This window comes from Palaemon carinicauda, chromosome 19, assembly GCF_036898095.1.
Source record: "Palaemon carinicauda isolate YSFRI2023 chromosome 19, ASM3689809v2, whole genome shotgun sequence".
In the NCBI taxonomy this organism is placed as follows: domain Eukaryota; kingdom Metazoa; phylum Arthropoda; class Malacostraca; order Decapoda; family Palaemonidae; genus Palaemon; species Palaemon carinicauda.
This window is the reverse complement of record NC_090743.1, coordinates 26536840-26559734: the sequence shown is the minus strand read 5'-3', so window position 1 is coordinate 26559734 and position 22895 is coordinate 26536840. Positions and strand designations below refer to the sequence as shown.

The 22895-nt window shown below is 41.1% G+C and overlaps 1 protein-coding gene across 1 annotated transcript in view; it reads left to right on the top strand.

Moving 5' to 3' along the window:
* Window positions 1-22895, top strand: part of LOC137658933 (set1/Ash2 histone methyltransferase complex subunit ASH2-like) — a 71970-nt gene that overhangs the window by 18178 nt on the left and 30897 nt on the right. Inside the window, exons 3-4 of the mRNA XM_068394048.1 lie at window positions 4948-5126; window positions 16902-17071. Of these exons, the coding sequence (XP_068250149.1) occupies window positions 4948-5126; window positions 16902-17071 (349 nt within the window). The remainder of the gene's footprint in view (window positions 1-4947; window positions 5127-16901; window positions 17072-22895) is intronic.

Here is a 22895-nt window from a genome sequence, read left to right as displayed (position 1 = left end):
CATGCTCAAAGGAGCTGAGCGGTTGCAAGGCTGGGCGCATGAAAACTTCTGGTGGCCATGCTCTTGGGGCTTTGGCGTCAGCCACGCGAGTTAGCGAACTTCATGGTCTCTCGTATGACATCGCCCATTCAAGGGGATGGGGGAAGGTAATGTTCAACTTCGTCCCTGAGTTTATTGCTAAGACTCAGAATCCGGGAGTGCCGGACCCTCGGTTCGACTCCTTCCGAATTTCGAGTCTTCGTTCCGTAACAGATGACCCAGACCATCTCCTACTGTGCCCAGTAAGGAGTCTGAGGCTATACCTGAAGAGAACAGCTGCAGTTCGTCTCAAGTGCAGGCATTGTTTGTTAGCACTGGGAGATCGAAGAGGAGGGTTACCAAGAACACCATCTCAGCATGGATTCGAAAGGCAATCCATCTGTCCCTGAATCCTGACCCTCCTCCATCACGTCATCCTAGAGCTCATGATGTCAGGGGAGTAACTACGTCCCTGGCCTTCAAGAAAAACTTCTCAGTGACACAGGTTCTACAAGCAGGAATATGGAAGCGTCAAACGACCCTCACAGCCCACTACCTGCAAGACGTGACCCATAGGAGGCTCGATATGTTCTCTATCGGCCCTGTGGTGGCTGCACAACAGCTGGTTTAAACCTCAGGCTCCTTAACCCTGGATAGGTACGGTGGGTCGTTTGCGACCCCGAGCGTCAAAAAAAAACAGGTTTTTCTCTCGTGACTCACCCCTGTGACTGAATTTGTGGGTGATCGACCTGCAGGAGGTGTCTCCCCTACACGCTCTAGTAGTGTCCAGATGTGCATTGCTGTAGCTGTACTCCTTCCCCGATTTCTGAGACGCGTCGGGGTCGTTCGCGTCCGAGTTTACCCTTCTGAGGTAGTTTGCATAATTATCAAAGTTATTACGTATTATGAAATTGTCGTAGAATGGTGCAACTTGTATAGGTTATCAGTTGTGGAAAGTCTTGGTGGATTGTTTGGCTACCATGTGCATGTTTTTTTTTTTAGTTAAAATGTCGTTCATCACCACGAGGACCATTTTACCGCGAGTGCCCCTTTTTCATTTTTTTTCATTTTTTTGCCAAGTCATTTTTCCGTAAGATATTGCGAAATAGTGTCGTAAAACTTTTGCTTGTTTAGTGTTGGAAAGTGTGTCTAGATGATCTGGCTACCCATGCATGACTTTGTTTTTGTCAGATACGACGTAGTTATTGGTATATTGGGTATTTAACTGCGGTTACCAATTTCTGTTTTTTTTCAATATTTGTAAAAATTACTACGTAGTAAGGAATTGCCGTATATTATTCATTTTTTTTTCATGTTTATGTGTTAGAAAGTGTGCCTTGATGGTTGGGCTAACACGTGCATGTCTTTTTTTTTATCTGAGATGTCGTATATTAGAATGTCGGGCATTTTACCGCGAGTGTCCCTTTTTAATTTTTTAAAATTTTTTTGCCAAGTCATTTTTCCGTAAGATATTGCGAAATAGTCGTAAAACTTTTGCTTTTTTAATGTTGGAAAGTGTGTCTAGATGATCTGGCTACCCATGCGTGATTTTGTTTTTGTCAGATACGACGTAGTTATTGGTATATTGGGTATTTAACTGCGGTTGCCAATTTCTGTTTTTTTTTCAATATTTGTAAAAATTTACTACGTAGTAAGGAATTGCCGTATATTATTGATTTTTTTTTCATGTTTATGTGTTAGAAAGTGTGCCTTGATGGTTGGGCTAACACGTGCATGTCTTTTTTTTTTATCTGAGATGCCGTATATTAGAATGTTGGGCATTTTTCCGCGAGTGCCCCTTTTTATTTGTTTTGCATTTTTTTGCTTAGTCATGTTACCGTAAGGAATTGGCAAGTAGTGTCGCAAAACTTATATTTTTATAGTGTTGGAAAGTGTTTCTAGATGATCTGGCTACCCATGCCTATTTTTTTTTAGCCAGATATGGCGTATATATAAGTATGTGTTCGATTTTCCTGTGATTGCCATTTTTTCGTTTTTTCCCATTTCTTTCAAAATTACTACGTACTAAGGAACTATCACAGAGTAATATTTCATTTATATGTTTATTTGTCGGAAAATATGCCTTGATGGTTTGCCTAGCACGTGGCTGAAATTTTTTTTTTCTGAAATGCCGTATATTAGAATGGCCATTTTTCCACGAGTGCCCCTTTTTATTTGTTTTGCATTTTTTTGCTTAGTCATGTTACCGTAAGGAATTGGCAAGTAGTGTCGCAAAACTTATATTTTTATAGTGTTGGAAAGTGTTTCTAGATGATCTGGCTACCCATGCCTATCTTTTTTTTAGCCAGATATGGCGTATATATAGGTATGTGTTCGATTTTCCGGTGATTGCCATTTTTTCGTTTTTTCCCAATTCTTTCAAAATTACTACGTACTAAGGAACTATCACAGAGTAATGATTCCTCTAGATGTTTATTTGTCGGAAAATTTTGTTTACTTTTTTTTTGATTGAATATCATCAAATTTTTTTAGCTAAAATATTGTTTTACATTTTTTTTTTCGATTTTATTTCCCTTCAAAAAAAATTTTTTGGGTCAGAATTTTAATTTTATAGTCGTAAAATAATCGACAATTATCCAGCAACCCACCATACAATTTTTATGCATTTCCAATAATAATTAGATTAGTAAATAACACCTTGAAATTGACATACCCTTCCTACATTTCAAGTGGCAGATTAGGGAGTCTGAGTCAGTGTGGTTGGCGGCCATTTTGTGGACATATCCGAAGCGTAAGCTGCCCTATCTATATATATTCTTGTTCCCTATAGAATTTGTGATATTTTGGTATATTTTTACCTGCATAAATATCATATTATATATTAAATATATGTATTTTTTTTACGAAATTTCCAAGTACTCAAAAAATTACCTTTAGATATGGCCCCTGATATAAATGTAATTTACAAAATAATGAAGATTTTTTTACATATTTCTATTTTAGGATAACATATGTTTATTCCCTAAAAAAATTAGCCACTTCCTATTTCATTTGGGTACCCAAAAAAATTCATGAAATTTGGACAATTTTTTTTGGCCAAAAAAAGTTACCCTTTTTTTCTCATTTCAGATCTTCACCTCCATGGGTCTGACTTCATCCAAAATACATCAAGATGTGTCTTAAACATTCAAGAATCAATTCCTAAAAGGATTTGTGTATATATGTATAAACTTTTTTTTTATGAATTTTTATGTCAGGTCTTTTTTTTTTTCTACTTAATTTTTTAAAATATTTATAATAAATAGTTTTTCTGCAGATGAGTAGTATTTATCTTTACAGTTGTTTTAAGCATTCATTGAAGTTTTTTTTGGCAAAAGAAAAAAGGAGGTTACTGCAAAAACTGATTTTTCAAGAATTTTTTTTGGCCTCGGGGTCGTTCGCGTCCGAGTATACCCTTAAAGGGGTGTCCGAGGACCGTACCTATCCAGGGTTAATGGACAAGTAGCAGAGGGTTGAGGGCATTGTTACCCAGTTTTAGTCTGCATGAAAGAAAAGGTATGTCTGGCCCTTATTCCTTTCTTCATCCTCCCCTCTCTTGGGGAAAGCAGCATCCTGGGTTCTCTGCACAGCTGACCTCAAACCACTGCAGGTAAACCATGTTCCCTTGTGTTCCGAGTATTAAATTAATACTGTCGCGTCCCCATACCCTGACGAGGTGGTATTGGGAGAGTCCTAGCCTAAAGTTTCCATCTAAAGAACTTCAGGTCAACTTCCTAGGACGAGTCACACTTTTTCCTTCACACACAGCTTACGTAGGCCACAGCTCTTGCATAGCAAGGTGCGAGCGAGGTGCAGGGACTCTTTATTGTTGAGTGCTGACACACTCAGATAATGAGTCCCCGGGCAAAGCCAAAAGCCAGTAAGGCTGGGACTTATTCCACCCTTCCTAAGGGTTGTCACCCACTTTAAAAAGCGTGGTTTGTATTTCGGTTACGGAACAAATGACAAATTCGTAGATAATTTGTATTTTTCCTAACTATACAAACCTTAGCTATTTAATCAAACTTGCCCGCCAGCCCTGTTCCCCATGAAGTCCTACCTCTAAGCAAAGTGAGCTTACCACACAGGTGTGTGAGGGGGTAGGGTAGCTAACTACCCTCCCTACCCCCCGCTAACTAGCGGTGGGGTAGTAAACCCTCGTTAAAATTCTAATGGCTCGTCTTTTCAGCTACGCCGAAAGTAATTACCCCACTTTGAATAGCTAAGGTTTGTAAAGTTAGGAAAAATACAAATTATCTACGAATTTGTCATATTTTAATGGTATCATGTAGGCTTGCTGTTTCCTTATTGTTCATTCCAATTTCAATCTTAATGATTTATCTTATGTTAGTTCAGTTAGGGATCTTTTCCTCTTGGTATTTCAGCAAATGCCTTCCTCGGCATGTTGAAGATATAGACACATGCATGCATCTAGATAGTTGTATCCATCTTGATATTTGTATGCACAGTATTAGTTTTATCAAAATTATGGAATCTTTAAGTACTGTATAGTATAATTGACTTAGGAGGTGAATCTGTTGTGAATGCATTACTAAAGCATTGTACTGTACCTTTCTTTTTCTTTTTGTTAAAATTATCAATTTTGTTTCTTCTAGCTATGAATTTTCTATTTGTGCTGCTTTTATTGAATTTCTATATGGAACCACTTGGAACTGGTGACGTGATTCTCTAAGAAGGAAGAAAAAAGGTGCAAAATATCCAGAAAGATACAATGCTTTACTGTAAAAAGCATATCGGATGTCTAGTAAAAATAATTGTGGAAATTAGAGAATAAATCCAATTAGATTTATTTCTTTTCAAACCTTTTTTAACTTTTCCAACCTTAGTCTCCTTTGTTCTAGAGTAGAATTAATTTTTCAAGATCATTAGTATTGGTTACTTTCTATAAATTTGTTTCTTGATTTACAGTGGGAAACTTCGTAACCTCAACATTGTGGAGTTAATGTGCTGGCAGTGTGGATCATGGTTTCATGAATCTTGCATCAGCTATCAGCTAGGGAAGTTGGTTCCTTTCATGTTGAGCTACTCATTCACATGCAAGAATTGCTCTCCCAACGGTGTTGAAATATTCCGCAAGACTCAAGCTCGTAAGTTCACTTTGTTTGCTTTACATATTTAAATTTTTAACCTGTCATTTGCTGCTTTCTAAAGATTACTTATCATCATCAATATTTTACTTCTTTCTGAAAATTACTTGCCATCAGATTGAGTTTTGACATTTTGCAGATCAAGAGTGATTTACTTTAACAGTTGATTGATTACAGAGTTGAAAATGTGCTGTGAGATTTGATTCTAAGGAAAGAGAATGTTACACAAGTTTATAATGAAACATGAAAGGTGAAATGATGTAATTAGCGTACTCTTATTATTATTATTATTATTATTATTATTATTATTATTTTGTTCCTACACAAATACAACCATAGGAGAATGATGACAGCAAAGCTGGAATATGGCAGATTAACATTTTAATGAGGTGTAAGCAATACAGTAGGTAGTTACCTGTCAAGATCGGGGAGGTGACCGCCCCCTACCAGCTCGCAGCAACTCACTTTGATTTCAGCCATCGAAGAGTGCAAACTTACCATCTCTTTCCCTGTCCTGGAACTTGTCAGAAATTTATTTGGAACAATGTTATTTTCTTTTTCTTTTCCAGTGTGATTGTTTGTCATTATGCTGGGTATGCGGACTTGCCAAGGAGTACTGCTGAAAACCTGCGATACTTTCATGAGCGGCATTAATGTGGATCCTCATAGAGTTTACCAGTGGGTGAAGTTTGGCAGGAGGAAGAAGCCGAAGATTGATTCTTCGCCTTCGGGGTTTGTCTTTGAAGTCGAAAACAGTAGCCTACGCTCATTAGGTTGCTTGCAAGTCTCCTCATCTTCCTCTTCGGAGGTTGATGAATAAACGTCTCACACACTTTTTCTTCGACTTACCCAGCAAGCACTCTTCCTCATGTTGTAAGGGAACTACACCTTCACAATCCATCAAGTCCCTGAATTCTAGGTGTTTTTTGCCATCTTGCTCCAGACGCAGTTCGCCTTCGCTTTTCTAGCGCATTTCACCTTTGCACTCTAAAGAGCTCTTCTCCTTCTCGCTCTAGCAAGTGATCATCGTCCGGATGCTCCAGATGGGTTTTTCCCTCTCTCTCTCTTGGTGCTTTCTCGCCTTAGGCGGTCATTGTCCGTTAGGGATGAGGGTCTTTCTCTGTATCCAAATGTATTACACTCCAATCAAGTGGAACACTTCTAGATCAAAGGTAAGCAGGCGAGGACGCTTCATACGATCACCAGGCACATCACGTGCAAGAGATGGTGTATCCTCGTGATCCCTCACTTGCACAAAGGATAACGAATCATCTAAGAACCGTTCACCTTCAGAGTTTGGGACACAGTTCCTCCCTAAGACAATCCAATGTCCCCAATCGCTGTGGTCAACATTAGCTCAAAGTGAAAGGGCAGGAGGAGAGTTCAGGAAACCCCCTCCTAGACGAGACACAAGAATAAGAACTCATTTGGGTTCTCTCCTGCCATGAGATATCTTTCTCATGAACTATAGTTTGTTTCCATTTGTTTGATTGATCCCAGCCAGCGGCTCTCTTCAAAGTCTTCGAACAAGAACTACCCCCTTCTCAGATGTCTTGAGACTTTGTTTCCTTTCTCTGCAGGCGCTTTAAGGGAGGACAAGTCTAGTTGAAAGAGACAGAGAAAGCATTTTCCACCAACGGACCCCAGGAAACGGCCACAAATCATGAGGCTTCGTTTCTTTCTTAGCCTAGGACGCTACCTTAGAGGACACGAAGGTGTCAGATGATGACGACGACTTTGAAGACTCAAGTATCAACCTTCTGTGCTGTGTCCCTTCCAATGTAAAACCTAGTCTAAAACTTCCCTGGCGTATCCTAGACAAAGAAGGTTTGGGGAAGGTCGAGGACCAAGTAGCAGGAGAAAAGGACTCGCTTAAGTCTTTAATTGAAGCACCCAGGTTTCTAATCCCTGCTGTTCTCCAAGCATCTTTTGCTTTATCAGACCGGGTTAATTCGAGTTCCAAATAAATTTCTAATGCATGTTAATTTGATCTTGCTCAAGCCTTTAAACTCAATATCTCAAGAATATCTCAAAGATTTTTTTCAATCCTTTTGTTGCTACTTCATCTCCAAGGGGTCAACCTAGCCCCAAATTCAGAAAGTCATTTCTTCTTATCAGCCTTCTAAATGAAAGGCTGTATGTAATACCTTGATCTCTTAAATATTTGCATGCCTCGATTCATCCGTATATGAGGAAATTCCTAAGTCCCAAGATAAGCCTTCATGTAAAAAGACAACAATTCAAATGCTTGTGTCTTTGTCACAGCTCAATCTCTCGAATCTTCATACAATCCATAGCCTCAGTCACAAAATTACTTTATATCCTAGGTATGCAAATTTTTCTACACAGGTAGTCGCCGACTTACGACGGAGATCGGGACCGAGAGATGCGTCGTAAGTCGATTTCGTCATATGTTGAACTAAAAAAGTGCAGTTTTCCGTAAATTTATTATGATGCGTTATGATTCGGCAATCATCTTAATCATATTTTATCAATATTTTCTTACTGTCTATCATTATTCTATTTTGTTTCATAGGATATCATATGCTCTATTAATGCATTTTTGTATTCTATTTTTCAATTTTGGAAGCACTTTACCTTTGGTTATGATCAGCTGATCTGAAAGTGCCGCTACCTACCGTATCAAAATATGGCGTACATACGTATGGCATATTTTTTTTTTCTTTTAGAATTTCTTAACTTATTAAAAATATCTTCATGAATATTACATCAGTGCCAATATGTTACAGGAAATCAGTTTCCATATAATTCGTCTAATCATTAGGTATAATGCGAAATAGTTGTAGCCTACAGTAGCTCTTTCTCTGTGCGTGTGTGTGCTCGCTCTCGCAATCGTATAAGGATAGTTCATTTTTAAAGCTTCATACAGTATTCAATTTTTAGTTCAATATCAAGCCTTCATATTTCATTAGACATTATTGTGTTTACTTGTGGTTTATCAAAGCACGTTTATACAGTATTTTATTTTTAAATTTCTTGATCATATCAATAATCAACAAATACTTTAGATTTATTTTTTGGTTGACATCAGCTGATCTCAAGGTCACGCTGCCGTATTACGATTATGCGCACATATAGACGAATAACACTGATTTATATAATTTTCTTGACATTCGAAATCTCTTCATAATGAATATTACAACAGTGCCAATACATTATAGGGTATCACATTTTCCATACAGTTCGCTTATACATACATAGCCCAAGGCATTTCCCCCAATTGTCGGGGGGGTAGCCGACATCAAACAAATGAAACAAAAAAGGGGACCTCTCCTCTCTATGTTCCTCCCAGCCTGACAAGGAACTCAACCGAGTTCGGCTGGTACTGCTAGGGTGCCACAGCCCACCCTACCCCGTTATCCACCACAGATGAAGCTTCATAACGCTAAATCCCCTACTGCTGCTACCTCCGCGGTCAACCAAGGCACCGGAGGAAGCAGCAGGGCTTACCGGAATTGCATCACAATCGCCATTCATTCCTATTTCTAGCACGCTCTCTTGCCTCTCTCACATCTATCCTCCTATCACCCAGAGCTTCCTTCACTCCATCCATCCACCCAAACCTTGGCCTTCCTCTTGTACTTCTCCCATCAACTCTTGCATTCATCACCTTCTTTAGCAGACAGCCATTTTCCATTCTCTCAACATGGCCAAACCACCTCAACACATTCATATCTACTCTAGCTGCTAACTCATTTCTTACACCCGTTCTCACCCTCACTACTTCGTTCCTAACCTTATCTACTCGAGATACACCAGCCATACTCCTTAGACACTTCATCTCAAACACATTCAATTTCTGTCTCTCCGTCACTTTCATTCCCCACAACTTTGTACCAATTGTGATGTATGTATAAACGAACTGTATTGAAAATGTGATACCCTATAACGTATTGGCACTGTTGTAATATTCATTATGAAGAGATTTTGAATGTCAAGAAAATTATATAAATCAGTGTTATTCGTCTCAAGTTCGTTTATAGACCTTATTATTAGTTATAAAAGGAATACGCAACCCCCCCCATCTCTCTCTCTCTCTCTCTCTCTCTCTCTCTCTCTCTCTCTCTCTCTCTCTCTCTCTCTCTCTCTCTCTCTCTCTCTCTCTCTCTCTCTTTTTTTTTTTTTTAATTCAGTTAAATCTTCACATTTCTTTGAAAATTATTAAAAAATTCTTTATATCATTATTCGATGTTTCGATTATGGGAATAGTAACGCATCGGAAGGAAATCACTTGATTTGCCTCTCGCCTTCAGCCAGAAATATGACGTCATCAGACTTTTTTTTCTTAAATTTACAGTAAGTTGTATTAATCTCATAACTAATGATACAGACCACTAAAATACTTGATTTCGTTACTCGGTGTTTTGATGATGGGAATGCCGTAATAAGATTACTCGGTAACACAATGAAAGGAAATCATTCGGTTTGTCAGCGGGCTTCCGCCACAGATACATGACGTCACAAGACACGTGACGTAAACTCTATGAAGAATGACTTACAAAATATGTAAATTCGTTTCCTTTTTTTCTTGCAAGAAATGAAAAGAAAATACTAACTTACTAAACAAAAGTATTTAATTTTTATAATGTAAAAGGAAATATATTATTTTCAAGAAAATATTTGTCCTATTAGTATACTTTCTTTAGATAAACATCGATCTATTATCAGTGATTTAATAAAACTAGCGTACAGTCAAATTTACGCAACTTAGTACTCATGACAACCGATACAGACCCACATAATACTTTGTATCGTTACTTAATATTTCAATAATGGGAATACTAATATTAATCGTTAGCCTTTTGGAAGGAAATCAGTGTATTGCCTGGTCGCTTTCCGCCGATGATGTGACGTCACCAGACATATAATATGAACTCGACAGATATTAAAACTTTTCTTAATGTATTTTTTTTACTGAAAATAGATACTGAATATTAACAATAAAAGAAATTAATAATTTAACAAGATAAATCGGTTTATTTTTATACAAAAAAATAGATTATTTTCAAGGACTTATTTGTCCTATTTCGATAGACGTGATGTCATCACCCTGAAAAAAATCGTCGTAAAGTCGAAGCGTCATAATTCGCATAGGTCGTAATTCGAGCATTACCTGTACATAGATGACTGGCTAGTTCTTGCAAACTCCCCTCCTGCGATTTGGAAGGCCAAGGATCTAATTTTAAATCTCTTGTTCAACTTGGAGATTCAAGTATATTTTGAATACAGTAATTTGTCTACCACTTATTCTATACTTTATTTTGGGAGTAAGGAGGAGTGCTGAAAATCCCTTCGTAAAATATCAAGAGGAGTTCAGACCACTTCAAGTTCTTTCTTCCCACAAGTGGGGCAGTCCTAGGTACTATGGCTGCTTTGGAAAAGTTCTTTTTTCGGCTCGCTTCATACGAGCGGTTGAAACCGTGCGATTTAGAAATCAATGTAGATCAATGAAGCTCTTCACACACTGCGGGAAATAACTTTGCGGAAGAATAACTGGACGGCAGTTATTTCCAAACCGTGTGCTCTGCTAATCCGTGTGGTGCCTAGAATACTAGAGAAGTCTATGGCGCCCTTCAGACGAGAGGTTTCCCCCCGAGTGGTAGTATTGGTTCAGCTGTTGCAGAAGGTATGCATTCCTCTTCTGCTGCTATTTTTCAGTGATTAATATGAATTGTCTATTTTTTTTTTTTTATTAATACACTATTAAAGGTACACTAAATAAAATAAGATCAGGATTATACAAGTGATTGTTTTCATTTTCTTATATGTTACGTAAGATAAACTCTCTCCAATTTTTTGTGTGTGCGTGCGTGCGTGCATGCTTTTTATTAAGATTTTGGATGTCTCAAAAGACTAATTAGTCCATTGGCAGAGACTCCATTTGCTCTTTGGTAGAGTGATTTAGTTTAGGCATTTAGAGAGTTTTTATGATCTTGTCTAACTTATTCTTGAACTCGTTTACCGTGTTACTGTTTTACTACATCCGCTGGAAGACTATTCCATGTATTTGCTATTTTATATACAAAGAAATTGCCACATTAATTGGTGGTGTATCTTTTCAATTTCAGTTTGTATCCGTTACCTCTGGACTGATTTGTGCTAAGCGTGAATAGATTGTTGTAATATACATTTTATGTAATCTTTAAGAATTTTGAATGGCTCTATTAACTGTCCCCTTAGTCGTCGAGTTTGTAGATCAAATAAGTTTAAACGTTCCATCCTCCTTCTATATCCACATTGCCTTTGTGTAGGAACTAGTTTGGTGGCCCTAGCTTGTACTGCTTCCAGTCTACAGTGTCTATATCCTTCTGAATTCTTGGACCCCAGAATTGGACTCCGTATTCTAGATGGGGTCTTAGTAGTGATGTGTACAGCTGTAGTACAGTGTCTTTGTTTCTGTATTTGAATTGTCTCTTTATGTAACCTATTAGTTTTTGTGCTTTCTTTTCAGCTTTTATGCTCTTTGGTGAACTTCAAATCATTGCTGTTAATAATACCGAGATCTTCCTCCTGGTCCACACTTTCTATTTCATTACCCAGCAGTGAGTAATCTGTGGGTCACTATAACCTATATGGATGATTTTACATTTCCCACAGTTAAAAGGCATTTGTCATTTTCTGGACCATTCTCCTAGCTTCATTAGATCCTCTCGTGGCTTCTACATCTGAGTTCCCAGCGTTTATGCCTAGTTTAGTATCGTCAGCAAATTTGGCAATTTTACTAGTTTGTCCTAAATCTAGTATTCTGTTTCCTGATGCTGACGAACTGCACAGGAAACAACTGTTTGTGTTAAGACATGTTCTTTGACATTCGGGAATCTGCCACACGGTTTCAAACCGCATGTGTGAAATTTTCATTCTCACCTCAGTATGAGACTCCTTAATTCCATCTGAAGGAGTTTTGTGAAAGAACATCCTCTCTCAAGGCTCTCTTTTACCCCTTTCTGATTTAGAGAGGTACAGTCATATTGGGATTACAAGGATTGTCTGGTAGCAGAGATCAGCCTGACTACTTGGGCTTGACAGCAACCTTGGAAGCCAGACAATGCAAGTCTTCACAGAAACAGTCTTAAACTGCAAGACCTCACCTGTGACTGGCCTCGCCTCAGATTTTATAATCCAATCCAATGCAAATGCTACCAGTTTTTAAGGCATTATTGGTGGCAAAAGATGTCAAGTAAGGAGAGATTATAACACTATGCCAACAATATAAAAGGTACCAAATCTGAGTCTCTTCCTCCTTGCTCAAGATTTTTTTTTTTTTTTTTTTTTTTTTGACCGAGGCAAGAAATATGACCTTGATTCCTCAGTTTGTAGCAGGGAGAATGAATATTCTAGCAGGCAATTGAGGAGATTGACCAACTTCTACTAACAAAATGGTCCTTCAATCCTCAGGTCTACCAACAGTTCAGGAAAGTGAAGAGGACCCAACACTGATGTGTTCCCCCATGAATTCAAGCTATAATTTGATCTATTCTGCTCTCCAGTCTTGGATCCTTTAGTATTAACATTCGGTGCCATGTTACGTGGTTGGTCTGAAAAGGATGGTTGTCAACAACTTCTGGTCATTGAGCAATACCTGGATATGACTTGCCTCATTTAGGTCCCTGTCTTGCTTCTTGTCGGACGAGGTTCCTTCAGATGAGGAAGTTGCTGATCCCCCTCCTACTGATATTCCCTTGGGGACTCTGTCAGACGGAGAGGAGCCTAAAGCTGCTCAGCCCTCTATGGACTTTAAATAAATCATGCTGATTTTTAAGGATCTTTGTCCGGACCATTTTGTAACTGCTGCTCCTCGTTCGCCTAAACGTCAGAGTTTACACTAGGCCTAGCTACTTCGAAGCCGTTGTTTTCTAAGCTAGTGCTCTCTCGCTCTTCTAAGAGAGCTTTACGTTTGCTAGGCGACTGGTTGATCACCAGGAGGAGTTTGGGGGAGACAGCCTTTGCTTTCCCTCCTTTTAAACTGGCTTATAGAGCGAGCGTCTGGTATGACACGGGAGAAGTTCTCGGCTTGGGAGTTCCTGCCTCTGCCCAGATAGACTTCTCAAGCCTCATACTCTCCCCCTGGCGCCTGGCCATGAGACGCTCCAAGATTTTATGGTCGGCTTCAGAGCTAGACCATCTCCTGTTAGGAGTTTTTTTTTCGAGCGTTTGAAGTTTTGCTGTACAATTATGTCATGCATAAACAAGGCTATCAGGGATGGCTCCAATGATCTGGCAGCCACGTTCACTGCAGGAGTACGAAAGATGCAAGTGCGCTCAATGTGTTCATTGTCAAGACAAACTTCACGATGAAGTCTACCAAGCTGTCTTGACAGCATTAATGGAAGGCGACTGGATGGTCTCTCTCGACCTTCAGGATGCATACTTCCACATCCCGATTCATCCAAACTTTCAACTACATCTGAGGTTTGTGGACGGGAAAGTAATGTACCACTGTCGAGCACTGTACTCGACCTCATTCCTGCTCCTCTTGTTTTTACAAGGCCCTTGCAAAATGTAGCAAGCTTTCTACATTTTTTGAGGATTCAGAGCCTCCCATTATTTTGACGACTGGCTAATCAGGGCGTTCGTCATTATATCGCTGTCTGGAGAGCCTCTAATGGACATTAGACCTAACCAAGGAGCTAGGTCTCATAGTGAACGTAGAGAAGTCGTAACTTACAGTATCCCATCCCAGACTATTCTTCTTTTGGGAATGGAGATACAGTGTCTGATTTTTCGACCCTTTTCGTCTCCCGCAAGAATGGAACAAGCTCTGTTAAATGTCCTTCACTTGCAAGAGAAAAACAGTTGCTCTGTAAGAGTTTGAACTAGCCTCGTGGGAACTCTTTCATCGCTGGAGTAGTTTATCTCTCTGGGGAGACTCAACCTATGCCCTTTCCTATTTCACCTAAACATTGGAACAAGGAGAAGGGCTTAGTGAGTATCTCTTTCCCAATCTCCAACTCAGTCTAGACATGTCTGACTTGGTGGGACAGCAACATCAGACTTCGAGAAGGTCTTTCTCTTGCGATCAAGAACCCAAACCATGTGTTGTTTTCAGATGCAGCGGATTTGGGTTAGGGAGCTCCACTGGACAGTCTGGAAGGCTCGGTTCTTTGATCCACGGATCAGAAGGAACTCCTTTTAAGGCAGTAACATCTCTCCTTTGGCGAGATTTGTGCAAGGAAAAATGAATGTCTTGGCGGACGGCCTCAGCAGAAGAGGACAAGTCTTCTCCATGGAGTGGACGTTGCATAAGACTGTGTGCGAGAAGCTATGGATGACATGGGGTCTACCCACCATAGATCTTTTTGCTACTCTCTCTGACAAAGAGGCTCTCGACTTACTGCTTTCCAGTTCCAGTTCCAGAGGCAGCTCACATAGACGCTTTCCTGCTGGACTGGTCTCACCTGGACGTTTATGCCTTTCCACCTTTCAAGATCCTAGACAAGGTGCTGCAGGAGTTCACCTCTCACGAAGGGACCAGGTTGACATTGGTTGCTCCACTCTGGCCCGCGAGAGAGTGAGTAACAGAGGTACTTCAATGGCTGGTAGACGTTCCAAGGAGTCTACCTTTAAGGATGCATCTCTTACGGCAGCCACGTAAGGAGTCTTCATCAAAGCCTCCCCGCGCTTCGTCTGACTGACTTCAGTCTATCGAAAGACTCTCAAGAGCTAGAGGATTTTCGAAGGGGGCAGCCAGAACGATTGCGAGAGCTAGGAGAGCATCTACCATCAAGGTCTATCAGTCGAAGTGGGAAGTCTTTAGAGACTGGTGCAAGTCATCATCCATTTCCTCTTCCAGTACCTCTGTAGCCCAAATTGCAGACTTTCTCCTACATCTGAGAAATGTTCGCTCCCTCTCAGCGCCCACTATTAAGGGCTACAGGAGCATGTTGGCGTCTGTGTTCAGACATAGAGGCTTAGATCTGTCCAATAATCAAGATCTCCAAGATCTCCTTAAGTCCTTCGAGACCTCTAAGGAGCGTCGTATGGCAACTCCTGGATGGAACTTAGACGTGGTCCTAAGGTTCCTAATGTCCGACAGGTTTGAGCCATTACATTCAGCCTCTCTGAAGGATCTCACCCTCAAGACGCTTTTCTTAGTGTGCTTGGCTTCGGCTAAAAGGGTCAGTGAGATCCATGCCTTCAGTAGGAACATCGGCTTTTCTACAGATAAAGCCACATGTTCACTTCAGCTTGGTTTTCTTGGCCAAAAATGAACTGCCTTCTCGTCCTTGGCCTAAGTCATTTGATATACCTTGCCTGTCAGAGATCGTAGGCAACGAGCTTGAAAGAGTGCTGTGTCCAGTTAGAGCTCTGGAGTTTTATTTAGCTCGGACTAAATCCTTACGAGGTGGATCTGAGGCTTTGTGGTGCTCAGTTAAGAAGCCTTCATTGCCTATGTCAAAGATTGCTTTGTCATATTTTATTAGATTTTTAATCCGAGAGGCTCATTCTCACTTGAGTGAAAAAGATCGTTGCTTGCTTAAGGTTAAGACGCACGAAGTAAGAGCTATAGCAACTTCTGTGGCCTTTAAGCAAAACAGATCTCTGCAAAGTATTATGGACGCGACCGTTTGGAGAAGCAAGTCGGTATTCGCGTCATTTTACTTAAAAGATGTCCAGACTCTTTATGAGGACTGCTACACACTGAGTCCATTCGTTGCAGCGAGTGCAGTAGTGGGTAAGGGTTCTACCACTACATTCCCTTAATTCCAATATCCTTTTAATCTTCTCTTGAAATGTTTTTAATTGGGTTGTACGGAAGGCTAAGAAGCCTTTCGCATCCTTTTTGATTTGGCGGGTGGTCAAATGTCATTTCTTGAGAGCGCCCAGATTAAGGGTTTTGATGAGGTCCTGTTGTATGGGTTGTCGCCCTAGATACTTCAGCTCCTGGGAGTCTTTCAGCATCCTAAGAGGATGGCTGGGCTTCGTGAGGAAAGCGGACTAACAAGGCAGAGTAATCGTTAGAGTCAGCTTCATTACCAGGTACCAATATTTATTTGGGTTTTGTTATGATATAACTGTCAAAAACTCTAAGCATATACGCCGTAAACTGTATTAATACTGGTCTCTACCCACCACCATGGGTGTGAATCAGCTATTATATATTCACCGGCTAAGTTTAATATTTGAAAATGATATTTTGATTATAAAATAAATTTTTGAATATACTTACCCGGTGAATATATAAATTAAAGGCACAGCGGGATGAGAAGAACTGGAGCTGTTTACATGTATATGCGGTATCTGGCCGATAGTTGGCGCTGGTGGGCACACCCGCTACCTTCATGGCGATCGCTCGCGAGTTTTTGAATTCTGTCGAGCCGTCGGAGACGTCAGCTATTATATATTCACCGGGTAAGTATATTCAAAAATTTATTTTATAATCAAAATATCATTTTTTAGCATATCACTGCATTCTGAATGCAATATTCAGCAAATTAATGTTGGCCAAGATCCATTGAAATAAAAAGAATTTTACAATTTTTATTTCAATACCTACTCAATATTAATAGGTTTGCTCCATCCTCCCCAAGATACTGCAAAGGCTTGTAATAAAAGTTATTCTTATATTTTTTTTTAACATGTAACAAATGAATGTTGCGAGTTATTATTGAAATCAGTTTTATTAAAAATGAAAATTCTTTAGGTAAGCTTTATTTTTATATTGTCTTCCCGCACTACTGGGTAGAGTATTTTGAAAGTAGTATTTTTTACAATTTATTTGTTGAAAATTCTTACCTTATGAACTTTTTTCAACAGAGCTTCGGGATATGTGCATTACAGCACTAGCTAACTTGCAGTACAATGCGAAAGAAAAAGATGGACGGTTGATGTTCAGTCTTCAGCGTGACATTATTCCTTTCCTTGAACAACACTGGGATGCTCTCACAACATCAGCACGTCGAACCACCCAGTCATGGCATGCAACTGTAAGTCTGCTTGGAGTATTTTAAAAGTACAAGACTATTGGACATATTTTTTATATACTGTATATATAGTGTACAAGTATTAATCCGTTTTTCCTTGGTCTTCTGAAAACTCGTAGGAAGGTCTAGAAAGTCATGCCCAAAGGCATAGATAAAACTTGGACCAAAAAATGCATTTGGGCTGAAAGTTAAGAGAAAGTTTTAATATAATTGGTTATGATTAATCTGCTGAAAGTTTGCTGAATTCTGAATCACTTCAATAAGAAATAAATGTATTAGTAATAATTGTAAATTACTATATAAAATTGTATATACGGTACTGTATTTTGTTAGAGGGTTTTAAAGGAAATGATGTAGTTGATGGAGTTCATTATCCACCTCATCTCAATAATGTTTCATTGACTGTGTTTGATTTAAATATTATAAATGAACTTTGTGGTAGTTGAATCATATTGGCCACATTATACTATCTCATCTTTGAGTATAGTCGTGCACATTTTCCTCTCATTTAGCTATTGATTATGTTGCAGCTTTTACTTTTCTTGTTCTTAGAATATTTCAGAAGGTCTACTTCCCGCATGGGGTTAGTGCCTACAGTGTACCTCACATGGTGCTCTGTTGAAGTTTCATAAATTCTAAAGACATTTGGTTTTTCATAAAATGAGTTCATATATAAATAGAAATGACTGACAAACAAGCTGACTATAGAAATCTGGTTGGCCATGTGTTTTCCATCTTTCTGTAGGTGTGTTCAAGCCACAGATTTCATCATACAATATACTGTATAATGCTTTGTTCATAGCAGTATGTGGATTAATAAAACTCTACTACCCTGAGCTTTCACCTTCAACCTGAGCTTTCATTGCTTGTGCTGCGGTATTCTTGTAAGAATCACAATCTTTTTCTATGGGTCTGTGGTTTCCCACAATTTTTTATCAAAAGATCTTGCTTGAGATTGATTTAGCTCTGATTAGATATTAAGTGGCTTATGGGGTTCTAAGTTTCTATTGGTTGATGATCTAGATATTGCAAGCTGTCTGTAGCCGATTCTACCCATCTGTGTATGTAAATGTATTCTTGCTCATTCCCTCTGTATATAATATGGAGTTTGTTTGATTTTGATTGTTTGACCTTTCAAATCATGTCTTATTTGCCATTAACCATAGAGAACATTGGGAATATTGTCAAAATTGTAGTTGCAAGATGTGCCTAAAGTTTTTAACTAATAAATTATAGACTTCTCCAAATATTGTGTTCATGGATAATATTTATCATCTTATTATAAGGAACTGTGATCAGTATGGTGATATATGCACAGTATAAGATATATATACACAATTTATTAGATATTCCAGTCCAACTAAGGTAAGTAAAGTTTTAAGTGTGACCAATTTTGATATTTTGTATTTTAATTTTTTTATAACTTTTTATTCTTAATTGTACACTACAAATACCATGCATCGAAAGTTGATAATGTAGCCCCTCTCCCATTCACAGTATGTGGAATTTGCTCTTTGTTATTGATACCTCATATCTCCATGGGCTTTAGTGCCATTAATGCACCTCACTGTGTGTACTGTGTGGATTGCTGAAGCCTTTGTAGTGTCCCTTCAGTCCCTGGTTCCTCCCACATTTTAGCCCTCTACTTTAGCTCTGTTCGTGGCTAGATTTCTTCCATAATTCTGTCCCTCTGAACTATTATTTCTTAGTTCAACTACTAGGCCCAAATTCCATGAAGACCTGTGTCTGTGAGGATAACTGCAAACCCTCTTTGTGCCATGCAAGAAAAGAACCATAGCTTATTTCAATTAGGATTCATTCCAAGTACCCTAACCTACCATGTTCAAGAATCTTGAACCTCCCAACCCAACCTGTTTTCTAGGTTTTTACATCATAAATACTTCTTTATCATTTAAACTATTATTTTACGAATAGAACTTACCTGGCAGTTATATATATATAGCTATAGTCTCTGTCGGTCCGGCAGATTTTTCAAAACTCGCGGCAACCGCCGAGTGGTAGTTGTTCAGTTAGGTGGTTAACAACCCTTACAGGGTGGTACTTAGAATCACTCCCGTTTTCTGTTCCTCAGATCATCTCTGCCGGTTGGGCTGACAACATCGTTGCTGGTCCGCCGTCGGGTTTTTCGCTCGCTTCTCTGTGTCGCTGTATTGGACTAATTATTGGTGACGTATACCGACCTGTGGATTGGCAATCGCTTTTGTGCCTCGTTTTTTTTATTTATTCTTTTGATTGTTCTTTGGATACGATGTCTGATAAGCATTTTCGAGTTTGTGTGAATGAGGAATGCAAGGTGAGGTTGCCGAAAGCTTCGGTGGACCCTCACACTGTTTGTTTGGGGTGCAGGGGCTTTGAGTGTGCTCTGGATAAAAGGTGTAAAGAATGTGAGGTTTTGGATGAAAAGAAATAGATGGAAATGAAATGCTATGTGCGTAAATTAGAATTGGATAAAGTCAGGAGGGCTTGTAAATCTAAGTCTGTTAGTGATGTTAGCCTAGACATTTCTTATAACCCCTCAATTCCTAGATCTTCTGTAGAAGTTGAACCTTCTCCTGAGGTAGTAGCCCCTGCTCCTTCTACAGGAACTGTGACTACTGTGGATGACCCTCAGGATGGCGGCTGAGATGAAGTATCTTAAGGACCAGCTTGCAGCCTTGAAGGAAGGTAAGAGTGCAAGTGAAATTAGTGATAGTGCTTGTGAAAGTGCAGTGGAGGTGGCAACTGACCGAACCTGTCACGCCCCTAGGTCTAGACCTCTACCAAGCTCCCAGGACCAAGGGAGAAGGTACGTTGACGACCGCAAGTAGATGAGAGGTACGTATCCTCGGTCAGCCGTCGCCTCAAGCAGTCCTGTTGCTATTTCCCAGGCTGCTTATGACCGCCACGGAAAAGGCGTGTCGGACGTGGTAGTGCCTTCTCCGAGCCCCTCTCCTAGACGCAGATGGCAGTATGAGGCATTGAGGCCGACCAAGAGAAGGTGGATGCAGCAAGCTGACAAGACCCGTACTCGCTCTCCCCTTTCGAGTAGATGGAGTAGGTAGCCCGGAACCTTTTCCTTCCGACGATGACTGGAACGCCTCTCTAGCGAAAAGATCTAAACCTAGAAGGGACGATTTTCCGCAGGACGGTTGGAGGAAGGAGAGATCTCCTCTTCCTTCAGGTTACGAAGGACTCTCTAGAGAACCTTCTCCTGCTACCAGCGTGACTCGGCATCCTTCTCCTTCGGAATTGCAAGACCCAGCAGCGGTTGCGAAATCCTTCATGACCGTCATGCAAGACCAACTGGTGTCACTAGTTCAAGCTTTTAGCCGTCCTCACCCCCAGTCTGGCAGACGTAAGGACGACAAGTTACCAGTGAACAGGTCAAGCAAAGAAACGCCCGCAAAGTTTTCTTAAGCTAGTAAGAGGGAACGGAGTTCCTCTCCCTTTCGGGACTACAGACAGCACCGTTCTCGCGGTGAGGGGAGGATACGTCATACTTTGCACTGGGAAACGCCCCTCTCTCGGCACCGCAAAGTTCCTGGCGCCAATCAGGGTTCTTCTCCCGACTCTCGACGCCGCGATTCGTCAAGCTCTCGACGCCACGTCTCTCCTTCCTCTAGACGACAGGAATATTCTCCCTCTCTCCGATACGATGATTCTTTGGCTCGACACGACGACGCTTTCAGTTCTCCACGGCAGGAAGACATCTACTCTCGCTCTCGTCAGACCAGCACTCGACAAGACGGTTCCAGCTCTCGACGACAGGACGCATACAACTCTCGTCGTCAGGACACATCCAGCTCATGACGTCAGGACGCATCCAGCCTGCCTCTCCAGGACGCTTCCAACTCTCGACGTCAGGACGCATTCATCTCTCGATGCAAGGACGCATCCAGCTCTCTACGTCAGGACGCATCCACCGCTCGACGCAAGGACGCATCAAGTGCCCGACACCAAGATGTAACCAGTGCTCGGCTCCAGGACGCATGCGTCTCCCGACGTCAGGACGCATCCAGTTCTCGCCTACAGGACGCATCCGGCGATCGGCTTTACTCCTCTGACGCAGGTGAACAGCTAGAAGGGAGTGATACTTATGCACGCTGGACTGAAATTAATTTGGATGTTAAAGAAACCTCTGACTTACTTCCTTCAGCTCAAAAGGAAACAGAGTTGGAAGAATCCAGGACTTAGAGGATATTTCGGAGGACGAAGATAAACCTGCTAATGCAGCTGCTGACTATAAGGTCCTCTCACGCTCCCTCCTTGAGCTGTATGAAGAGGAGTTTAAACCTGGTGCTCCTCGTTCTCCTCAGTCACAGTTCATCAGGAAGAAGTCGAAGAAGCAGTCAGCTTTCATCAAGATGAAACTGTCGATTTCGGCAAAGAAGGCTCTGGAAAGAACGTAGACAAGTAGTGAAGACCACCTTCTCGTTTCCACCTGCCAGACTTGCCTCTAAGGTGGGCATGTGGCATGAGACTGGAGAAGCTCTTGGCCTGGGAGTACCTGCCTCCTCCCAGGGGGACTTCTCCGGCATAGTAGATTCGTCTAGGAGACATGCCCTTAATTCTGCTAAGGTGATGTGGTCTATGTCAGAGCTAGACCACCTCATCAAAGGGATCTTCAGATCCTTCGAAGTGTTCAGCTTCTTAGACTGGGCACATGGAACACTGGCCAGGAAAGCAGAACACATTCAAGCCACAGGGACAGAAGACCTAACCAGTATTATGGCCTGTATGAATAAGGCTCTAAGAGATGGGGCAAACGAGTTGGCTTCCCCGTTTTCTGCGGGAATTCTGAAGAAGAGGGCTCTATTATGCTCCTTCACGACCAAAGCAGTTACGGTCGCACTGATGGCAGAGCTCCTATACGCCCCTCTCTTGGAACATCTTTTTCCCGAGTCCCTAGTCAGGGACATTACCCTTTCGCTGACACAAAATGCTACGCAAGACCTGACGTGCTCCGCAAGGAAGGCTCTACCGGGAAATCCGTCATCTTTGAAGAAGGAGGAGAAGAAAGTTCAGCAGCCCTTTCGGTGTAGAGCCCCATCTAGGACGGAATTCAGAGGAAGAAGGCAGGAGACGGGCAGTAGAGCAAACTGAAGGACTTACACAAGACATTTATGATGACCCAGGAACTGGGTCTCGTCATCAACAAGGAGAAGTCCCAGACGAAACGAGTCAGACGATTCTTTATTTGGGGGTAGTTCTGGACTCGGCTCGTTTTCGGGCTTTTCCCTCCCAAGAAAGGCAAAACAGGTGCCTCGAGAAGGTGCAGGAATTCCTGGGGAGGCAGAAGTGCTCGGCGAGGGATTGGATGAGTTTGCTGGGCACCCTCTCCTCGCTCGAGCAGTTTGTCTGCCTGGGAAGGTTGCATCTGAGACCTCTACAACACATCCTTTTAAGAGTACGGGACAGGAAGAATCAGGACTCCTCCTTTTCCTTCCCCATTCCAGCTGAGATCAAGAGACATCTGAGTTGGTGGTTGGATCCGTCGATATTAGGAGAAGGAATCTCCCTGTTCAGGAAGAACCCAGTCCTAGTGGTGTTCTCAGACGCTTCGGAGTCAGGATGGGGAGCAACACTGGGGAGCAGGGAGGTCTCAGGCTCTTGGGAAGTGGAACAGAACGACAACAGGAAAGAGTTGATGGCCATTCTGTTAGGATCGAAAGCCTTCAAAGACTTTGTCTCGGGGAGAGTAGTAGAAGTCAATTCAGACAACACCACGGCCCTGGCTTAGATCAAGAAGCAAGAAGGGACTCATTCTCTGTCCCTGTACGAAACAGCATGAGCGCTCCTTCTGTGGGCGAAGGAGAATGGCGTAGAG